Raw genomic sequence first — 16,671 nt, 5'->3', positions numbered from 1 at the left:
ATACTTTAAAAACATCCTGGGGTGTAAAAGACACATAAAGCGGAATATCATCAGCATAAAAATGATAGGATTAAAAGATTAAAAGAACTTAAAATATGCTGCAAAGGCAGCGGATATAAAATGAACAATAAAGGTCCCAAAACTGAGCCTTGTGGCACAGCAGAAGTGAGGGATGCAGAGGAGGACTGTAAGGATAATCTGGTTTACTTTGGTTTTGTGGTTCTTGTTCATGCTTTTGGTTTCTTTTTTGTCAGTCACACCAGTTTCAGGTTCATGACCCACAGCTGTCTTTAGTTCAGTTAGTTGCCCTCATCCTATTTAGTGTCTTGGTTTCTGTTCATCCTTGTCAGGTCATCTGCTCTTTTCTGCTTTGCCACCTTTTTGGTGCTCCCCATGGTTTTGTCATGTTTCCGTTTGTTTATTAAAATGTTTTATTTTCTGTCACCAAGCCTGGACTCCTGCATTTTGGGTCTTCCACCACCAGGTCCTGACAAGGACTTAGACTTGGAAATTACAAAAGAAAAAGATCTGCCAGTCAGATAAGAGGAGAACCAATTTAGAAAGCATTTTTCTAGTTGCATAATAGAAGTGTTGCTCAGCTATCCAGAAAGTCTTTAAACCCCTGTCTCAGTCAAATCTGTCTGTTCAGCTGGACGTTCTGACAGAAGACAAACCACACAGGTCAATCCAGTTTCTGCGTCTTTCGTGGGAATTCATCCTGCTTCATGAAATGAAATGTGAAGAATGTGCTGACAAAAGTCTCAGGTGTTTTACCTGTCGAACAGACCGAACATGCCCGCAGTCACAGTGTGTGACGACCTTCTCTCGGCTCATCTCTCTACAGTTACCTGCTTCCACGTCACACACACTCATAGGAGACGTCTATTTGTCACTTTTTTCTTTTCAAGTCTTAATTTGAGATGTTTTCCCACTGTAAAAAATTCACCCTCACAGTTAGGAAATGCTCAGTGTCCTGGTTGTAATTTCAGACCCCTCCACATGTTTCCTGCCAGAAGTATTTGTTGTTTGTGTACAGAAACCAGCATGAGAGAAAATGAGGATGCAAAGCCTGAAACACCAGTAATATTTGTGCATTCCAGTTGGATCTGGTACATCAGGGCTGGCATGGAAATGAAACCAGCATCAGGTTTTAGTCTTTGACTGTTTTTGCAGTGATTTCACTACAGCTTTAAAGATCCCAAAAGGCTTCATTTTTGGTTTATTGGTAAAACTTGACTGAATTCACTGATGACTGGGTTCAGTCACATTCATTTGTCCTTTGTTGTGCCATTGTGTGTGTTGTGTGTAAATGCCTCTCTGTTGCTAATGTTCACCTCAGACTGTTTTTCCTACACCCTATGTCCGACAGCTCTGCAAACGTGTTTGTTTTGGTTTAATTGCACCCATTTGAAAGGGTTTGTTTGAGTTTTAGCTCCTGTTCAGGTGGAAATTTGTTCAGTTGAAGAACAACCAGATGACATGCACAGATGACAGATGATGAAATAGAAGAACCGACAGCTCTCAACCAATTGTTTGGGGAAATAAAAATCACAACAGACTCCAATACTATCTGACTGAAGAGTGAATAACCAGGGTTCGATTCCCAGGGGGAGCAATGAGCGTCATCCAGCGTGGGTCCTTAGAAAAGACCCTTTGTGCTACCATGTAGCCACAAAGGGACCTAAGTCTGGATCTCCCTGTGGCAAACCACCTGTGCGAATCAGCAGAAGCTGGTTCACTGTGGCGACCACTGTGCCGAAAGGTGAACAACGACGATGATAAAAAAGAACCAACTGTCAAAGAACTACAGGATTTCTGGCTGGGGAGTTTTTGTTCTATGATTACCAACACCAATGACTGTATATGAGAACTGGACTGAGTGACTCCTCCCCCCTGGCGTTCCAAACAGGAAGTACCCGCTGGCCCCAAGAAGCCAAAATCCCATAGACTTCTATGGAGAAATTAACAGCTGTTACTCAGTCATTCTATTTGTCAGATAAACCATTATTGCCCTGATACCCTTTTTAACATGTTCTTAAAAATACTTGTTTTATTCATGATATTTTTTTCTATATTGCAAGTTCTTCAAGTTATAAACTGACCAATCAGATGCCTCAATAAAACATTTGATGCCTGCTGTCCCCCATGTTATACATTCAAAGCGTTTGATTGGCAAATCCCCCCCCCAACCCACTTTCTGTGGAGGGCAGTGCGGCCTTCCAACAAGCTCATTCCTGATTGACAAGAGTGGTTGCCATAGAAACGATGACTCAGACCCACTCAGACCAATCACTGCTTCAGTTTTTTGGTTCCAAAATGTCCTTATCACAAAAAAATGGTGACTGAATTGACTTCATTTTTTATGGTTGATGTCACACTCACTCGCTCCAGTTCTCTAATACAGTCAATGGCCAAGACTCAACTCGGTAGGGACAGATGGCCAGCAGTGTTTGCTCCTCAGTGGTGCCCTTGAGCAAGACCGATTTGCTCCAGTGGAGCAGCTTAGGTGCATTTGTGGTTGTGGAACCGTGTGAGGACGACCAAGGCGTCCTTGAAAACAGTTTTCTCTCAGTGGAGCTCAACGGTATAAATAAAGGGCCAAACAACTGCTTCTTCATTTCAGCAGCACTTCAGTTCCTGATATGTTTGTCAAACAAATCGCATTCCACGTTTGGGTTTTTAACAGGTTTCAAACTGCATCAAACGCCAGACAGACAGAGGACAAAAGCAGGAAAATGAATGACCTCGACTCACATTTTTCCATAAATAGCATTGCCCCTCACTCACCACCAAAACACAGCCAGTTAACCTCATGGCTAAGTCCTTTACATTAGTTTGATTTTCCCAAATGTAAATGTATTATGAGAAAAGTAAAAATAAGATAACTTGACTTGGTTGCTACAGGATGCTCTCTAATGCTTGTTCTTGGTAATTATTAAAGGAGAAATCACAAACATTCCGATACTGCAGCAGAATTTTTCCTTTTAAATATGTTTTTCAGTTTGCTGGTAAAATGGTTACTTCACACAAGAACAAATCCTGACAGATGATTGGCTTTTTACTGAATCAAAAACAGTTTCAACTTACATAAATATTTGTTAAAGAGTTGCACAAGTGAACCTTGTCTTTTAAAATACACACAGACCCCTGCATGAATGTGTGAAAGAAGATAAAGACAACAGACTCAACCTTTTTTTCCTGAACTTTGAGTCCTGTCCTGAAAAAATATCATTTTAGAAATCACGTTGGAACTAGAGGATTCAATCACTCATTTCATGCTTAAAGTTAAACGGTTTGCTGGTTCTGTCCATTTTCTCTTCCTGCTTTGTTCTCCATAGGTTCACGGGGCTCGTTGGAGGTTGTCCCAGCTTCTTCAGCGCGGAGATGGAGGTACAAGTCGCCAGTCCATCACAGGACCATGTTGTTCAAAGACAATGCTGAATTTTACTTGATGGAAAGTTAATCTACAAATTTGTCCCAATCTCTCAGCAGTCGTGAAGATGAGGTTTAGTGGAGTACAGAACTGGATTGAATGTGAGATTCTCTGAATATTGGTGAACATGAGGCATGGTGGCTGACAGAGCTAACGGGAAGTATATTTACAAACTTGTCTTTCAGATTTCAGAGTCATATCAGTGTTTCAAAGTGAAACCTGAACTCAGATCCGGAGAGAAAAAAGATGCACTCTGCTGACATCTGCTGATGCTAAATAAATGTGTCATGCAACAAGCAGTGCACTGTCTTCATTTGAGTTCTGTTTGACCCACAAAACCTGTTGTTTTTTTAGCAAAGGGGAACGTGCAATCAAAGGGATGTATTCTTTATACTCTTTGTGAGCGTGTTCTGAACGGAAAGTGACAGCAGAAGGAAACTGAAAAAGAAGAAAAAGCTTTAAAATCAGACAAAACGACAACTCCGATGAACACAAAATCAGTGGACCAGCTAAAACCTGTAGGCAAAGAGAAACAGGAAAAACGTTAAAAACAAGAATACAGTGGAACGTGCAAACATGAAGAGCCCATATAGTGGGGCAATATGCATTTGTCAGTCACTGGATCTGCAATTTGTTCCACCTAATAACTGAGTTTGGTCTGTAATGTTGAAACGTCAACTGTGAGAGACAGAATGTAAAAGAGAATCCAAGAAATCACATGGTTTGGTTTTTAAATACTTTTTTTTGTAAAATAGTGAAAAAAATAAGGATTTCTCACCTACAAACAACCAAGAATTCTGTCTTTCACAGACCTGTTACTTCTTCTTTCAGAAGCTCTTCCATCCTCCACTCATTGCCTGTTTTAATCTCACCTGTTTGAATTGTTTATCTATAGAAAAGACACCTGTCCACAAGACCCTGAGTGATAACCCCCTTCCATCAGTGAGTTTTGGGAATGAAACATGGATCTTCCAAACACATCACTCGAGTAACGGAGTGGCTACATGTAAGCACCTCATGATCTGGAGTGCTCTAGCCAGTCTCTGGACCTCAAGCTGAAAGTCTCTGTAGCCCAGCAACACCCCCAAGACTGCTCCTGAGCAGGGAAAAGTGGAGCAAAATGTGTGTTCAAAGCTGGTGCAAACGTATCCCTTGTGCTATCTTGTGGGGTCCGGATGACCCCACTCCCAACGTTTACGTGCCTTTTTTCTTCAATGATTTGTGCTCTTCACTGGTGTCCATGGATTACATGAAATCTTCTCACCTTTATCCACCTTTGTCATGGTAGGGAGAACACCTCAATGTAAGGGTGGGGTCATCTGGACCCCACAAAGGATATAGTATCCTCTCATTGACAACCAGGTTTACATTACAAAGTATTCAGGTGAAGCAAATTATTATTTCCGCGCCGTTAAACAAATACGTTCTTTAAGAATCAAACGCTGTGATTTCCTGGATTCTTCTTTTACATTCCGTCTCTCACAGTTCAAGTGTTAATGAACATTAAAGACCTCATCTTTTCCAATGGAACAACTTGCAGAATCTGTGCGGGGAAATACAATTTTGCCCCACTGGATAATAAGAAAAAAGGTGGCTACAGTAAAATAAAAGGTTCCTCTGCCAATGGCAAAATTAGTAAAGGAACTGTAGCACCTCAGCTTACATGTTTCCGTCAGAATACTTAAAAAAAGGAAAGTTTTAGGCGACGTGGAATCCTTGAACTGGTACCTCAACAGAAAAGCTAGTTAAGAAAAAGCTTCTGACTGCCGTGCTTCATGACAGTCGCTCTGTTTGTTGATTAACGTATCACTAAAACAGGAAAGAACATGTAACTGACATTTATGTCAGATTAGTCAGAGGATTTACTTCCATCTCTGACAGGATGTCATGAAATACAATAAAAACATCAAATTAAAAGATACAAGACGCAGAAACAAAAATGTCGCCTATCCAGTCAAAAAAGCCCTCGTCGAAGCTAACGATTAAAACAGTCCTGATCACAGGGCTGTCATGCTTTAAAGAAAGAGGGAAGAGCTGGTCATTTCATGGCTGCACTTTTGATTTTCCTCTAATCTCTACGTTTTCAAACTGAAAATGCAGATGAATTCAAAGTAAAATGATGCTGGATTGTTTCTTGATGATTAATGGTGGAGAAGCTTGACCCTGAAAGACTTTACGATCAGCACATAACAGCACAGAAGTGTTCTCATTCAAGTTTTCTTACATTTAACATTAGTTAGAGCAGGTTTTAGATTTTAATCTATTTAAAGCCTAAACTATAGATTTTTTTTTGAAAAGCTTAACAGTTGTTTAACAGGCCATCATCAGCTTCTATTACATAACCAATTTTTAAGACACCATTTAAATGACAGTTTGTATTATATGATTAAAATGTGTCTTATCTAAAAACCTTACAACCGCAAGTGCTGGTATGAAAAATAGATTTTCTAAATATTTTATTTTTTTTTCAAAGACGCCAAGATCACGGTTTACTTTTTTGAAAATTACAAACAGTCTCAGTTATGTTTACAGTTGTAAAAATGACAGGCCAATTGAACCTTCTCCATGTCTGCGGTTGCAGTTTAGGTGTAAATGAGTTTTGGTGAACATGAAAGCGCCTGTGGTGAGGCTGTGAATGGGTATGTGTGGCACAGAGCAATGTCCCTTCTGGATTTCCTTTGGCTCGGTAAGGTGGTCTGAGAAAAGGAAGCAAATGTGCTTATTTAATGAAAACCTTGAGTTTATGTGGAGCTTTAAGAACCTTTTTTTTCCAAAACTGTTTTGGTTCTGAATGAAAGATGGTGAATGTGTGCATTCCACAAGTGTTGTATCCTGTTTAGATGGAAAACAATGATTAATCTGAAAGTTATGCGGCTATTCAAACCTGTGGCTCTAGCAGTCTCTGTGACGTATTGTCCTGAGTTTCAGATTATTTTTGCTTTGTTTAAATTGTTGACTGAAGGAACAGATCAATAGCAGAATCATTAAGAAATCTAGGCACGGCAGGTTTCTGCCTGTTCAAACACAGTTCCACAAAAGCCTTAGGCAGTGTTAAAAGAAAATCACACAAAATTCAAAATATTTTAAAAATGGGGACAGTGCAGCATTTTAAAGAAGAAAGGCTTCGGGTAAGAGAGTTGTTTTGAGTTTGGATCTGAATATAAATTCAGATAGGGGAGAAAGTTTGACCGCTGCAGAAACTCAGCTGATTGGTGCAGCAAGGTTTGGTGACAGAGCTACATACAGCATACCTGTAGTGTGAAACATATGTGTGGATGATCTGACCCAGAAGGTTAAACCTACATGGGAAAGGTACGAGACTCAAACCCTGAGGCACTCCACATGATTTGTAGACCCATAGAAACAACATCACTTACAAGTTAGAGATATTGTGAAAAACTCAGTGGGTGTCATAACCCTTGTGGGCGGCTGTGGTGCAGCGGTAGTGCGGTCGTCCCATGATCGTAAGGTTGCAGGTTCGATTCCCGCCTTGCACGCCCATGAGTCGAAGTGTCCTTGGGCAAGACACTGAACCCCACCTTTCCTCTGGTGGTAGGCGGGCGCCTGTGTTTGACAGCGGAGCCGCCACCAGTGTGTGAATGTGTGAGTGAATGTGTGTGTGACTGTAAAGCACTTTGTCCTTGTAGGAAGAAAGGCGCTATACAAGTATACGCCATTTACCATTTACCTTGTGCTATCCAGATGACCCCCCCTTCCATTGACGTGTTCTCCCTACCATGACAAAGGTGGATAAAGGTGGAAAGATTTCATGTAATCCATGGACACCAGTGAAGATCACAAATCATTGAAGAAAAAAGGTTCAGAGCACTGTCTAGTGTCTTCGAGCAGCACCACCTGACCATAGTGCCTTCAGGTTGGTAGTAGGCAGTCAGACGTTGCAGGTGAACTTGTCTCAAAGTTGACAGACCACAACCATGACCAGGACCTAAGGACCTCTGACCTCAGACATAGTTTAGCAAACGCCACACAGCTGCAGGTCCGTTTACCAGATGTGGGGGGTACAAGCAAAGCACGGTGGAGTCCAGACAAGCCAACCGACTCCACCGCTTTGACTTGAATGACAGACGACCGCTGCAGGAGACTACACTGACACACGTATGCAGTACAAGACCATGTGACCTGGACAATGCAGCAACGGTATACCGTCCTGTTATGAGGAGTGTTGGGTCACCTTGTACTGGAATGATGGTTGTCAGTGTGGGTGGAGATGGCGAGGTGAGCACTACCCTGAGGTCAACATGGTCCCCAGGGTTTGCCTTGGTGGAGGAGGTGAAACAGTCTGGATAGACTTGAGTTGCTGTCAAGCCGTCATTGCAGCAAATGATGTAAATACCCACTATTGACTTTTATTTACTTTTGACTTTTACTAAACTTTTAGTCATTCATTCATCTTCTAAGCAGTGTTATCCCTTTCGGGGTCACGGGGCTGCCGGGGCCTATCTTGTGGGCGAAGGCAGGGGACACCCTGGACAGGTCGCCAGTCTGTCGTAGAGGAAACTTTTAAGTTTCATTAAAATTCAGACCAAATGGGAACAGTGGTCATGTGAAAAACAATGGGTGATTTAACACCAACATGCATGTGAAATGCTCCAGTCAGCTGTCATTAAATGAACACATCACATGAATAAAGAACACATTTAGATTTGAATGAGACTGTTTCCAGCCCAGAGGGCAAAGTCACAACCATGGCTACCAGCATGTGTTTACCTGAAAGAGAAGACGATCAGACAGAGTCATACTCAGGAAGGTTTCAGGGTGGAGTTTGTTATGATGCTGCTGTTTTTAGATTTGACTGGATCATGGCAAAGCCTCCACCTGCCTGTTCCCACCTCAAACCTGACTCCACCTGCCGGACGGGCCGGTTGTCGGTCATCCTGTCCATGTTATTTTAAGAATACCGAATACCATTTACGTACATACACAGATAATAAATCCTGCTTCTTTAAAATTTTAATTTCATACCAAGCTGAAAACATGTGCTACTTAGTTTACAACAATCTTTTTGTAAAATATTTTTTGTCATTTAATTGCAAATGAATAAAACACACTTTTAAAGTTAAGGTTGAAACAAAAAAATAAAAGACCTACAAAAAAAATTATATTTAAAGCGCTTTAGTGTAATTTGTCCCGTCTACATACTTGCTGCTCGACTCTCGCCTGGCTGCTCAGGAAAGGTGTGTCACCAGTGTGACGTCACGCACGTACCTGAGTTTCGGTAAGGCGGAAGGAGAGGAAGGTCCGAATCGGGCGAAAAGCACCGGCGGTTTGCAGCTGTCCGAGATAAGCCTTTTCTCCATCTGTTGTTGTTTATCAGTTCGTCTCGTCGAGGAATTCCTCGGCGAGCTTCGTGTTTTTTCGGAAAGTTCGGCTTCACGCAGGAAACAGACGGCGTTATTTGCAGCTGGTGGCTCTCAGTCCCACAGACAGACCTCTCCCACTTCCTGCTTCTGCTCAGGTATGGCTGCTGCTCTCTCCGCGCTCGTCTGTGTAGGTGTTTCTGCTTTTACTGCCTTTATTCTTACACACCTGTCGGTGTGTTCGCGCGCGCGCAGACAGGGTCAGTGAGTGACCTGGAGGTCACGGCGCGGCCGTGGACTGACTGTCTGCGTGGGTTTCACACTCAGCAGGAGGAGCAGTGGTGGCGCCGCGGGTGGGTGACCTGCTGGTTTCTGAGAAGGGCTTTTCCTTTCCTGTCACTCAGAGGATGTCAGTGACCCCTCGCCGCGTGCGCCTAAAGCCCTGGCTGGTCGCTCAGGTGAACAGTGGAAGGTACCCGGGTCTGGAGTGGATCGACCGTGAGGCCATGCGCTTCAAGATCCCATGGAAACACGCCACGCGCCACACACCGCAGCATGAGGACGAGGACACCATATTTAAAGTAAACACTCAACTGTTTTAGGCTTTATCACCTGGAAATGTTTGAGTAAACACCTATTTTTAATCCGAGGGGTCAGTGTTATATTATTATAAGGTTATATTTTAATTTATTATGTATTATACTAAAAATGTATCCACGCATTAGTGCGTTACTTTTTAGAAAAGTATTTGAAGTCCCACTCCAATCATCCCATTTTGATCTGTTTTCAAAGTGTTCCCAGTGGTCTTTTAATGATGATTATGCAGTTTTTAGAGGGGAAAAAAGTCCTTTTCTAGGTCATAGTTTCTGCAGAGCAGCAGGAGTTCATCAGAAAAATGCCTCTGGGTTGTGGGGCCCAGAGTAAGCCTGCCCCTACTTCCTGACATCCATCTCTTTACATGATCTCCTGCTAGCTCACTGTCCCTCACACCACAACTTTACTTCTTCTTTCTCTTTCGGCTTTTCCCATCAGGGGTCGCCACAGCGAATCATCCTTTTCCACCTCACTCTATCATGAACATCTTCTACCCTAACGTTAGCCAACTTCATGTCCTCTGTTAAGACATCCATATATCTCCTCTTTGGCCGTCCTCTTGCCCTCCGGCCAGGCAGCTCCATCTCCAACATCCTTCTACCAATATATCCACTATCCCTCCTCTGAACATGTCCAAACCATCTCAGTCTGGCTTCTCACACCACAACTTTACATTAGCGGTTAAAGCATTGAACAAAAATGGCAACAATTTCAGAGCTAACCAGCCGTACAGTTTGGTTCCAGCTTCCAGCTCAGACGAGGAAAACAAAGACGTTCACGGATCTATTTGTCTGCAAGTGGATGCATCAGAATGGAGCAGAGCATGGAGCTTGTGGCTTGCCATAGTAGCTTCTATGTCACATCTACAGGCTTTTTCCAACAGGATTTTTGTTCGTCTGTTCCTGATTCGCACCCATTTGAATAAAGAAATGCAATTAAAAAGCAGTTTAAAGCTAAATTTTCTTTAAAAATGTCCTTCATGCTACAAGAACATGTTAAAAACACCATTTGTATTGGAGTGGACCTTAAATTGCAAAATGACAAAGATCTATAACAGAATATTACTTACTAGACACTGACATAAATATATATTTTATTCATTTTACATTTAATGACTCCAGGATATTGATTTATCAATAAATTCTAGACATCTTCTCTAAATGAGACGTTTCTTACATGTATTTTTTAAATTATTATTATTAACTTACAGTAAAATGAACTGATATGAACTTTTTTTAATCACAAGAAGATATTTGCTCATCATGGCAGTTTAAAGGAAAAAAAACAAGTGATAATGCAAATGAAAGCTCACAAAATGTCAGACACGTTGTTAATCTCTGAACGTCACGTGTTTGTGAAAGTGTTGGACAAAGGGGTTTTTGGAGAAAACCTTGCGTACCACAGATGTAACTGATCCTCCTGTCTGCGTCTGACTTCTCCTGCAGGCGTGGGCCGTGGAGACCGGGAAGTTCCAGGAAGGCGTGGATGAACCCGACCCTGCAAAGTGGAAAGCCCAGCTTCGATGTGCCTTGAATAAAAGCCGAGAATTCAACCTCGTTTACGACGGCACCAAAGAGGTCCCCATGAACCCGCTGAAGATATATGACGTGTGCGACATTCCACAGCCTTCCAGTAACCAAGGTGAACGATTAGGAATGCACATCTGTCCGTTTTCCAAACCCACTTATCCCTTCTAAGGTCGCTGGAGCCTATCCTAGCCACTGTCGGGCGTCCATCCATAGCAGAGCACAATGCACGTTTTATCGATTTGATTGTTTTGTAATATGAACCTCTGTTTGTTTATTAATGTTCCTCAGATACTGGACCTTGGACACCAACAGAAGATGATGGAATTGAAGATGATGTTCCAAACACACCAGAGTCTCTTCCTCCGTACCCGTCCAACGGTGAGAGGCTGTAGCTGTAGTCTGTCAGTTGTAGTTGTGAAACAAAGAATAATTATTCAACTTTTTTATTATCATTGTGTGTACATGATTCCCCTCCATTCAGGCACCAGTCCTTCACCACTCATTCTGTGGTCCCCAATGGGTTCAGAGTCATCCATGCCCCCAGCCAGCTGTCCTCCCTCTAATGAGGCCTGGCCCAAAGAGGAGCCCATCAAAATCGAGCCTCCGGATGTGGAGATGCAGCCCACACCCATGGCTGACCTGCCTCCCGCTCCTCTTCCTGATCCAATTCTGCAACCGGCTCCTCTGTCTGATTCATTTTTTGCTTCTCCAGAAATGTGGATCAGTTCTCTCCCAAGTAAGTGTTTTAATCTGGTGTCTTTAAGTCCCACTCCAGTCGTCTTTTGACCTATCGTAAATGGGTTCCCAGTGGTCTTTTTAATTAGGATTATGATGTTTTTAGCCAAAATCAAACAATCTGTGTTGGTTTCTAAAACATAGTTTCTGCAGAGCGCCAGTAGTTTATTAGGAATTCACCTCTTGGGTAGGATCATTTGGGTGGAGCAAGCCCACCGCCCTTTCCCATCGCTAAGAGCTCAGAGCAGGCAGATTGTGGCCTACGCAGCGTCTTTTGTACGTCACAAATAAGCTCTTTTTCAAACAGCATTTTTTCGTCTGCTCCTGATTCACAACGATTTGAATAAAGAAATGCAATTTAAATGCAGTTTAAAGCTGAATTTTCTTTATGTACGTCCGCCATCATCAGAAAAAAACATGCTACAAGAACATGTTAAAAACACCACTTTCATTGGAGCAGGTCTTTAAAGAAGTCCTGCAGACACAGAAAAACTACCAATCAGGACCTAACAGCTCAAAACTCCACAGAGATGGAAGGATGCTTTCAACAAGCTCCAGTGAAGGAACGTCAAAAGACACTTCATGTTGGTGGGGTTCCCTTTTCTCTCCTAAAGTAGGACAAAAAGCTCTCATCTTGTTTTTTAGTAAATGGAGTAAACTTGTTTAGCGCTTTTCTACCTTCCTTGAAGGCGTTTTATAGTAACATTCCCATTCACCCATAACACACACATTCACACATTGGAGGCGGCTCTGCTGCCAAACACTGGCGCCACCCAATAACCACCAGAGGCAATGTGAGGACACATGGGCAGGCAACGCAGGAACCGAACCTATGATTTTCCTATCGGTCTGCACTACGTTGCCGTTGATGTTTGTTAATCTTTTGTGACCGAATGCAGACAGTGTTTCAGATCTGTGCGCTGTCCCAGTGTTGTCATTTCCTCTCCATGTCTGACCCAGTGACGGACCTGGAGGTGCAGTTTCTGTACAGAGGGAAGGAGATGTGTCCCACCATAACTGTCAGCAACCAGCAGGGCTGCAGGCTGTTTTATGGGGACCTGGGACCCATGGTCAACCAGGAGGAGCTGTTCGGGCCGGTGAACCTGGAGCAGCTGCGCTTCCCGTCCCCAGAACACATCACCAATGACAAGCAGAGGGTCTTCACTCACCGCCTGCTGGATGTGATGGACCGAGGCCTCATTCTTGAGGTCAGCGGACATGACATTTATGCAATCCGCCTCTGCCAGTGTAAGGTGTACTGGTCCGGCCCGTGCGCTCCAAACCCAGCAGCACCGAATCTTATAGAGCGGCAGAGGAAGATCAAACTCTTCTGTCTGGAGTCTTTCCTTAGCGGTACGTTTGTTTTATTTCACCATAAATACCTTTTTTTCTTCAAGGCCACAAAGCAAAGTTGGACACAGATTCTGATGCAATGCAGTTTTTAGATTCATGTTTTAAAAATAAGCATTTACTTTCTGACAAACACTGAGGACTGCATATGTAGCCCTTTAGAAGAGAAACAAAGGAGCTCTAGCTGTAGCTTAAAAAACAAATCAATGTTTTCCCCACATTCAGATGTCATCGCTCACCAACGCGGCCAGACACCAAGACCTCCCCAGTTTGAAATCAGTCTGTGTTTTGGGGAGGAGTGGCCTGATGGAAGACCCAGAGAGAGGAAGCTCATCATGGTCCAGGTGAGAAGCAGTGAGCTCTTTGACACCAAGCAAACATCCTCTATACCAGACTGCATTCCTGCTTGTTTTCCAACATTCCCAGCTCTGACATGTTTTCATTGGCTGAAATAGTGCTGTGATGCAGTCATTTTTTATGTGCAAATAAATGTTTGTGACCTGCAATTAATCTATTTTTAAATCTAGAATAATAATTGTTGTGAAAATCCTCATTCTGAGGTGTTTTCTATGAAGTTTGTGACAATGTGGCTCAGTTAAAGATCAAAATACAACATAGTGGCTTTATGATGTTTTTCACTACAACAGACTTCCAACCTTTAACTTTAGTCCATAGAACGGGATTTTACTCAAACAATTAAGAAAATATGTATATGTATCTATATCAGGTCCAGAGTGCTCTAATTTAACTCCCCAAAAAACAGAAGGAACACTTTTCTGAGCGATCCAAAACATTTTTTGCAACAAGCTTCTTATTAATACCATAATATTTCTGTTGACATACCTTATTCCACAGTTGATCACAGCAGCAAGACAGTAGAAAAGACCTGAGTGATTTTATAGTTTCCTTTAAGCTGTTTGGTGGATTGGATCGTTTTGAAAACTGGACCAAAGCAGAAGAAAATGATAGACGAGTATCTAAGAAGTAGGAAGTGAACTACTTACTCTGTTTCTTTGAAAGAAACGTTTGCTTCATCATCTAAGCGAAACCAAGAGCTCATAGGTGCACTTTACCTCTGGAATTATGTTTTGTTTAACTTATAATGAGGTATAGCAGAGTGATCTTGAAACATACAAACACACCGGCCCTCGAACCCTGGAGTTCCCCACCCCTGATCTTCATGGATCTCATCCATCCGAATGGCTCATAGTCACGAAGTAGTCGTGTCCCCAAGTTTCCCCATTTGGGCAGAAAAAAGTTTATTTATCGTCTTCGATGCTGAAACCAGATAAATGTGGAGGTTTAACAAAAAGATCCGCTTCAGCGAAACCAAAGACAGCTTACTTTACCATCTGCGTTTCCATGGTAACCCTTTCTCTCCTCACAGGTCATTCCGGTGGTGGCCCGGATGATAAGTGAGATGTTTTCCAACGATAACACCCGATCCTTCGACAGCGGCAGCGTTCGCTTGCAGATTTCCATCCCAGACATCAAAGACAACATCGTGACCCACCTCAAGCAGCTGTACTGCTTGCTGCAGACACACCAGGGTCAGGAGGGCTGGGCTTTGCCTCCTGGCCCCGGCATGAACATTGTCCAAGCCCTGCACAATCAGTGAGGTGGCCTTCTGCGCATGTGTTTTCTCACTCTGCTTCTGTTAGGAAAGAAGTACTTGACATGTAATCAAACCTACATGCATGCATAGTGTACTGTAGCCTCTGTCTCTGTTAAACCTTTGCTGTGAAAATGTTTCCTCGTAGTTAAGCCTTGAAGTCTGCATGATGCATCAAACACCCATGTGGTGTTTGAATGGGCCAAAGTCCTGTTCCTGTGAGGGAACATTCATGGTTAATAAGTTACAGATGTTGCCCCGTGTCTTATTTAGTCACATCGGACCGCTGATCGTCTGACCATTCAGTCCAGAAAGAGGTTCTGAAGCCTGTTTGTGTTTTTCCTGAAAGAACTCACATTTCCTAAGAGTCCAGCGGTCCAAGCTGGACCTGTGTGCGTTAGGGGTTTCTGGACCTCTAAAGGGCTTTGGCAGAATTCATCCTGGACTGTTATGGGCTTCTCTTCTCCCATTTTATCTTTCCATTTACACTGTAGGATATTTTTCGTGCTGTATCCTGACAGCCGTCAGCTTCACAGCTCTGTTTTTATTCTGCTGCACTTTGGGTGCTGTACTGTGTTTTATGACCTGTATATATGCTCTGTAACTGCATGTTTATTTTATCAATAAAAAGGATTACATAACTTTGGTTTTTATGGTTACAAATGACAGGATTGAAAGACATCTGTTGGTATTAAACATTTTCTTTGTTTATTCCCATTATTTTTTAAAAACAAAGTTTTTTTTCTCCTATTAACTTTTATTAATGCATCTTTTTCTGTAAAAAAGGAGTTGGGGACTTAGTAATCTTTTAGTACCTTCAAATCTGTCTGCTCAGCACAGCTGACCTTGGATCCAAGCCATTTGAATTCCTCTGGGTCTTTTAATTAAAAACCTGGAATGCAAGAAAAAAAGAGGGGGGGGGGGGGGGGGCTTAAGGTGTTCATGATAGGAAGTCAGTGGGGTTAGTGTTCAGTTGAATTGTTTGCTTAGCACAGGAATCTGCAACCTGAGGCTCTAGGGCCACATGCTGGATAAAAATGCTAACAATCTGAATAAATATTTGATTTTTTAGTGACGTTTTGTCTGTTATGTTTAGATTTTGAACATGTCAGATAACTGAATAAACTGACGGTGAAAGGGTTAAACTACTTTCAGTGTGGTTTGTTGTTAGAATAAGTTAAAAGCATTTGTTTTTATCTTCTGCTGCACAGCAGTGTCTAGTTGCTGTTCAAGTTTTACTAAAATCTAGCATTTTTTTAACTTGTCCTGTCCGACAGCTAAACAAACAGATGAGAGCTGAAAGCCTTTTGTGTTGGACATATTTTACTTTTACAACAGGGGTTATGAATCTTATGATACACCAGAAATATATTTAACCACTTTACCATTGGGAGTTGGGTCATCTAGACCCACTAGACAGTGCTCTGAACCTTTTTTCTTCAATGATTTGTGATCTTCACTGGTGTCCATGGATTACATGAAATCTTTCCACCTTTATCGACCTTTGTCATGGTAGGGAGAACACCTCAATGGAAGGGGGGGGTCATCTAAGATAGCACTAGGGATAAAACAAAATGTATGAACCCGAGCAGCTGGATGGCCCAGTTGGCGCATGGGAAACCAGGGTTCGATTCCCAGGAGGTGTGGTGAGCTTCATCCAGTGTGGGTCAAGACGCTTCACGCCACGGCCTAACTATGTAGCTGCAAAGGGGTCCGGGTCTGGGTCTCCCTGTGCCGGTCCCCAGCCCGGATACAATACTGGTTTACGTCAGGAGGGGCACAGGCAGAAAAGTCTCTGCAGACCACCTGTGCCAATCAAAAACTGATTCAACAAAATGTGTTGACCCCTTCATGCCTATTGTTGCAGATGTGCATCAAACCACTTTGGAAGCAAAAATATTAGAGATTTTTGTTCAATACTGGTTATAAATTAGGAGAGAAAAGGGGTAAATATATTTTAACAAAAGTCTTTTACAAACATGGCTTTCCACGAAACAACACAACCCTGACAAATATGAGGCCAAACCAGACCTGAGACATTCAGGTTTTTGTCTTGGAAAAGACTCATTTATAATGTTTTACACCAGTGAAGATCACAAA

The 16,671-nt window shown here is 42.5% G+C and overlaps 1 protein-coding gene and 1 long non-coding RNA gene across 5 annotated transcripts; both read left to right on the top strand.

Annotated features, from left to right (window-relative positions):
* The first annotated feature begins 3,201 nt into the window (after positions 1 to 3,201).
* On the top strand, positions 3,202 to 3,729 carry LOC110015090 (uncharacterized). The gene is made up of 3 exons (XR_002290162.2): positions 3,202 to 3,390; positions 3,490 to 3,534; positions 3,619 to 3,729. It is a non-coding gene; the product is annotated as an uncharacterized LOC110015090 (long non-coding RNA).
* A 4,856-nt stretch (positions 3,730 to 8,585) lies between these two features.
* irf6 (interferon regulatory factor 6) lies at positions 8,586 to 15,212 on the top strand. Of its 4 annotated transcripts, none has more exons than XM_011474636.4 (8): positions 8,586 to 8,909; positions 9,156 to 9,332; positions 10,791 to 10,986; positions 11,163 to 11,252; positions 11,356 to 11,610; positions 12,570 to 12,962; positions 13,185 to 13,303; positions 14,347 to 15,212. In XM_011474636.4, exons 2-8 carry the CDS (start codon positions 9,159 to 9,161, stop codon positions 14,575 to 14,577), a joined length of 1,458 nt encoding a protein of 485 aa, XP_011472938.1. In that variant the 5' UTR covers positions 8,586 to 8,909; positions 9,156 to 9,158; the 3' UTR covers positions 14,578 to 15,212. The 4 variants fall into 4 exon arrangements, with proteins under 4 accessions (XP_011472938.1, XP_011472937.1, XP_078802988.1 ...); XM_011474635.4 differs by having other exon boundaries at positions 8,592 to 8,909; positions 9,079 to 9,332; XM_078946862.1 differs by having other exon boundaries at positions 8,594 to 8,909; positions 9,082 to 9,332.
* Positions 15,213 to 16,671: the final 1,459 nt, after the last annotated feature.

This window comes from Oryzias latipes, chromosome 5, assembly GCF_053564925.1.
Source record: "Oryzias latipes strain Hd-rR chromosome 5, Olatipes_Hd-rR_3.1".
Taxonomy (NCBI): domain Eukaryota; kingdom Metazoa; phylum Chordata; class Actinopteri; order Beloniformes; family Adrianichthyidae; genus Oryzias; species Oryzias latipes.
This window is presented reverse-complemented; position numbering and strand designations above follow the sequence as displayed.